This window comes from Pelmatolapia mariae, linkage group LG3_W (genome assembly GCF_036321145.2).
Source record: "Pelmatolapia mariae isolate MD_Pm_ZW linkage group LG3_W, Pm_UMD_F_2, whole genome shotgun sequence".
NCBI classification, from domain to species: Eukaryota; Metazoa; Chordata; class Actinopteri; order Cichliformes; family Cichlidae; genus Pelmatolapia; species Pelmatolapia mariae.
Window position 1 is genome coordinate 14146971 of NC_086229.1, and position 5762 is coordinate 14152732.

Below are 5762 nucleotides of genomic sequence, written 5' to 3' on the forward strand. Positions count from 1 at the left end.
ATGAAAGATAGCGTTGTGTTGTTGCTGCTCTGTAAGTACACTCGTGTTTATTTGTGATCTAAAATGTCAAAATAATCTTTACTCACGATTTTCTCCGTGTGGACTTATAATTATGAAAGGTTTTAGCTGAATAAACACGTTTGTGACTCACAGGATAGGTCTAGCTGCTTATGTGAGTATCAGTAGCCTGGATAATGAAACAAAATGTTTGTTATGGAAAAAAAATGTTTTTGAATATTTGTATTGTTGGCAAATCTAATCTCTCTAGGCATCAGCACCTCATTTTATGGTCTGTTAAAATATTTAAGAGCAACTTCCAAAAGAGCAACTTCCTCTTGTCTAAGCATCAGTTTATCACTTTCAGTTTTCAGCTTACTGCTCTGCTGCCCAACAAACCAAGGTCAGTGAATATCCGGTATCTAGTAGTTGTGACATAATCTTGGTGTTTGGGACCAATTTCAAGTGTAAAGAAAGCTGCATTTTTGCTACAAACTTTTTGTTGTTGTTGTTTTTACCAGCAGATATCAAAACATGTTAATATTTAGCTTGTATTTCTTGTCTTTGTTACACCCAAGAATCAAGTTTTGTAGGATATAATAACAAAAACATGATAAAACTTGCAGTTATGGACCACCTCTAGAGCACCTCCATCGCTTATCTTCACCCCTTTCCAGTTGTAGTACTTGTTTAAACTTATTTTCCTCTTTTTCGGCTCCAGCTCGTCTGACTGTGAGTCCCAGCAGCTCTCAGTTGTTTGAATATGACTTCGTGTCTCTGAGCTGTGAGGAGGACGACAGCTCTGCTGGATGGACTCTGAGGAGAAACACAACCACACAGCAAATGACCCAGTGTGGAGTTAAATGGGGAAGGTATACAGGTTCTTCTTGTGAGATTCAATTCATCGACCCACTGGACAGTGGGGTTTACTGGTGTGAGTCCAGAGAGGGTCCCATCAGTAACATGGTTAACCTGACAGTCACTGGTAAGCTGAGTGTGTGGAGTTAGTGTTGATGAAGCTGTGTGTAAATGGATGAAATGCTGTAGTTTGTCTCTGTGTTGAGGTGGATCAGTGATCCTGCAGAGTCCTGTCCTCCCTGTGATGGAGGGAGATGACGTCACTCTGCTCTGTAAAACAAAGACCACTCCCTCCAACCTCCCAGCTGCTTTCTATAAAGATGGCTCCCTCATCAGGAAGCAGCCTACAGGTCACATGACCATCCAGCATGTTTCCAGGTCTGATGAAGGCCTCTACAAGTGTGACATCAGCGGTCATGGAGAGTCTCCATCCAGCTGGATCACTGTCACAGGTGAGCAGCTTCACTATAATGTCACCACTCCCTTTGTGTTCACAGTCAATTGAACAGGTGGGATTCTCTCTGCAGCTAAACCACCAACCACAGCCTCACCCACTACCCTACCCATGACCACCTCTAGAGCACCTCCATCACTTATCTCCACCCCTTTCCAGGTTGTGACTACCGTCTACCACCTGCTGTTGTTCTTTTCGCACTTACTTCATCTCCACTGTGCTCATGCCACAGGTGAGCCCCTGAATGATTTATTCACCTTTGAAACATCAGCAAACAAACAGTCAGCCTGTTTATTACTGACGCTTAACTCTAAATAAACTCTTCACTTGTTAATGTCCGGAAAAGACAAACATAATAGGGAGTCCACATCAACAAACACACAAAACACTCATTACTCACCAGTACTTCTGTTAAAGGAAGTGCCCTGCATTGGTTTGACTGGTTTTTTTTTCTATCTGACAAAATCCTGTTTGTTTATGTGAATGGGAGACATTCTCACACAAATGGAAACGTTTCTCCCACAAAACGCTACGTCCAGATGAACAGAATCAACTTTTGGAGATTTACTTTCCTGGATGATTGAGAATGCATCAAGATATCCATGGAGTTCAGTAGCTTTAGTGTTATGCTGTAGATACTTTCAATCTCACAGAATATTATTATGGAATTCTACATACATTTCCAATTCTTTTTAAAAAAAAATCTGTGCCAATATCTCTAAAATTAGATAACAGTGAAATGGAAAACTATTTCATGCATTTATTACTTCCAGGCTGGACTACTGTAATTCTTTATTATCATGATGTCCTAAAAACTCCCTGAAAAGCCTTCAGTTAATCCAAAATGCTGCAGCAAGAGTCCTGACAGGGACTAGAAAGAGAGAGCATATTTCTCCTGTTTTGGCTTCCCTTCATTGGCTTCCTGTTAAATCCAGAATTGAATTCAAAATCCTGCTCCTCACATACAAGGTCTTAAATAATCAGGCCCCATCTTATCTTAATGACCTTGTAGTACCCTATTAGACCTCACCCTATTAGAGCACTTCGCTCTCGCTCTGCAGGTCTACTTGCTGTTCCTAGAGTATTTAAAAGTAGAATGAGAGGCAGAGCCTTCAGTTTTCAGGCCCCTCCTCTGTTGAACCAGCTTCCAGTTTGGATTCTGAAGACAGACACCATCTCTACTTGTAAGATATGCTTCAGTTGCCTTTTTAATAAAGTTTATAGATAGAACTGGCTCAGGTAATCCTGAATCCTCCCTTTGTTATGATGCTTTAGACTGATTTACCAGGCTGATTTACCATAATGTACTGATCTTCACTTCTTCAGGTTTTTTTGCCTGTGATGCTGCTGCATGTCATTAAACCATGGCTTTCTCACAGTTTGTGTTTTGTTCTCTCTTTGTGCTCTCCATGTAGAAAACACCCTAACTGTCTCCATGGTGACGACCCATGTACTGAAGACGAAGGTTCGATGGCAAGAAAGAGTATAAATTCTAAACTATGCCAACGAAGATGGAAATTTATATTGCAACTCTATGAAACTTAAGTAGCTGAATAGACGGCTTGTCTCGTTTTACATACTTTATGACAAGGTTGTCCAAGTCCAGACCTCAAGGGCCAGTGTCCTGCAGGTTTTATATCTCACCCTGGGTCAACACACGTATATCAAATGATTAGTTCATTACCAGGCCTCTGGAGAACTTCAAGACATGTTGAGGGGGTCATTACCCATTTGAATCAGCTGTGTTGGACACATCTAAAACCTGCAGGACACCGGCCCTTGAGTTGGACACCCCTGCTTTACGGCAATCAAAATTAAAGAGCTGAATCTGGAAATATTACAAAAAATATCTTTTATATCCAGCAAAACAGGTCGGGAATTCGACATTATGATGAAAATATACTTTTTGCAAGATTGCACAGGAATCTATAACTTGTGATTATGATTTACAGCTTTACATACTGTCTAATTTTAAAATGTATAAGTCAGTTGTTAGAATTTATGAGGAATGTTTCGCTGGAGAAATCAGTGTTTTATTTCATTTATTTCTATATTGTTATTACTTGCTGTTAACGAAAAAAGCCACTTTTTAATCATACACATGTTCAGCACGTCCCAATAAAATGCATATCTGCTGTTTTTATTAATTGCATGCCCATGTACAAGTTGTCTTTCCTTGCTATAAGTTCAAAATAACATGACCTCTGCTTGGTCTGATATTATTTAAGCACTTAGTAAAGTTTAGAGTAAATCTAAACAAAGTATTGTTGTACCCACAAACAGGGGAAATAGTGAGGCCAGATTAATGAAGATACTGGCACGCAGCTCTCGCCTTCACTCATCTGTATTGAGTGTCAGTGACTGAAAAACAACCAAAACCATATTCTCTCTGCAAGGATATACTGTATTTTCCACACTACAAAGCTCACCTGAATATTAGCCCTCACAAGCTAAAATCAGGGGAAAATGCTGTTTTGTACATACATTAGCCGCACCTGACTAAAAGCCGCAGGTGTTTCAATGTTTACTTATCATATGTAAGAGAATATACACAAAGGGAATTGTCAGGAAAGAGATGGCTGTTTGGGGACACATCCCTTGTATCAATATTTTGAAAAACAAGTTACAGGTACATATTTGCATAACGTTTTACGTGTATGTACAAGTACCAGTAATTACAAGTACGAAACATGTACTGTGCTTCATAAATGAGTAACAAATGTAGTACATAATAATAACCTACAGCACACCAGAAAAATAGATTCAGCCTACCTTTTAGGCTCAGGTGCAGTGACACGGCTTTAACAAGAAGAAAAGTCAGTCATTCACACCATCTTCCTGCGCACTAAAACCACCAAAGTCCTCTTCTCCAGTGTCGGATACGAACAGGCTCAGGATGGCTACGTGATCCACTCCCTGCTTCTCTCCTTCGTTGTCATTTTCAAAACCAAAGAAATCCTCGTTGTCAGTGTCGGAGTCAAACACCCTCAGAAGGACCGTGGCGGTGTCCTCCTCTCCATCATGCAGCAGTCCAGCCCTTCGAAATCCGTTGGTTTTTCCAACTTTTCCACGCTGTGAGAATCCACTGGCAGACTTGGGCAAAACTTGCTTTTCACATCCGACCAGTTTTGTTGACTGATTTATCGCCGCTCGTCATCCACGCCTCCCACTGAACGCGTAGCGCTACTTTGAAGTTTGTTTTTCGCGCTACTCCGTACGGCACTACGTTGCCTGGCGGATGGACATGTGACCAACATACCACTCTTGAACCCCGATACTGTGTGTCTGATCACATGCCCTTCCGCCAGGCAACGTAGTGCCGTACAACAGCGGAAAAAACAAAACAAATCCTCTTACGATGTCACAAAAAATCATGGACAATCCATAGAAAAGCCGCACCTGACTAAAAGCCTCAGGCTTCAAAGCTTGTGCAAAAAGTAGCAGCTTATAGCCTGACAATTACGGTACTCAGTCTCAGGACCACAGTTTCTATACCAAGTTACTCTTATTTTCTGTTTTCACTGATGAGCGTAACCTAAACAATACACAACATGAAGTGTAACATAAGGTAAATACATCTTAACTCACATGTTAGCTGACAGATTCACTGGCTTTCCACTGTAACGATATAATACTTTAAGATTTAATTAGAAAAAAGTATTAAGATTTAATACTTTAAGAGTTGTACATGTCATTCAGCAGTTAACTTAAATACAGACAGTAGCAGAAAAACCATCTTACAATATGGCGGAGCACTATTGAAATCTAGCTTGCACAGCAACGGAGTTCAGCTGAAATTCCTCAGCAAAAACAGTCCACCACTCACTTCTTCCATTACAATGAACAATGATGATGGGCTAACGGTCAGCAGTAAAACGTGTTGTCACATTTATAGAGTTCTGTGCAGTGGGCATGAAAGAAGCTCCTGCTCATCTGTATTGACTGAAGCACAAGAGGTGCAAATCCCCCTACTGGAGCCCTGAGGCATTACCAAATCAAATCACTATTCACTACATATATATGTGTGTGTGTGTGTGTGTGTGTGTGTGTGTGTGTGTGTGTGTGTGTGTGTGTGTGTGTGTGCACATATACATACAATTAAAAAAAATTATATATAAAGAGGTTAACGGTTGGATGTTGTGCAAAGGAAATGGCATTCATGTACAGTATGGATGTTGAAGTTCTGGTAAGTGAAGGTGAGGTGTCTATGAAGTGTTCAGCAGTCTGATGGCCTATTGGAAAAAGCTGTCTCCCAGCCTGCTCGTTCAGGACCGGATACTGCAGTACCAGTGGATCAACGCAAAGTGAACCCAGACAAAACTATTACCATCATCTCCTTTTACATTCCCACCGTGTATAGCCATGAGACCAGTTTTCCCACGCTTCACTCGTGTATGTTCATGCGAAGAGGGGGGGGGGAAATAAAAAATAAAACTTCCACAGGACTCTGATG

The 5762-nt window shown here is 40.9% G+C and overlaps 1 protein-coding gene across 1 annotated transcript; it reads left to right on the plus strand.

The window, feature by feature from the left end:
• LOC134620687 (low affinity immunoglobulin gamma Fc region receptor III-like) lies at positions 1 to 3303 on the plus strand. Its single transcript, XM_063466954.1, has 6 exons — positions 1 to 31; positions 365 to 400; positions 719 to 982; positions 1062 to 1307; positions 1383 to 1541; positions 2725 to 3303. The coding sequence occupies exons 1-6, from the start codon at positions 1 to 3 to the stop codon at positions 2796 to 2798; spliced, it is 810 nt and encodes a 269-aa protein (XP_063323024.1). The 3' UTR covers positions 2799 to 3303.
• Positions 3304 to 5762: the final 2459 nt, after the last annotated feature.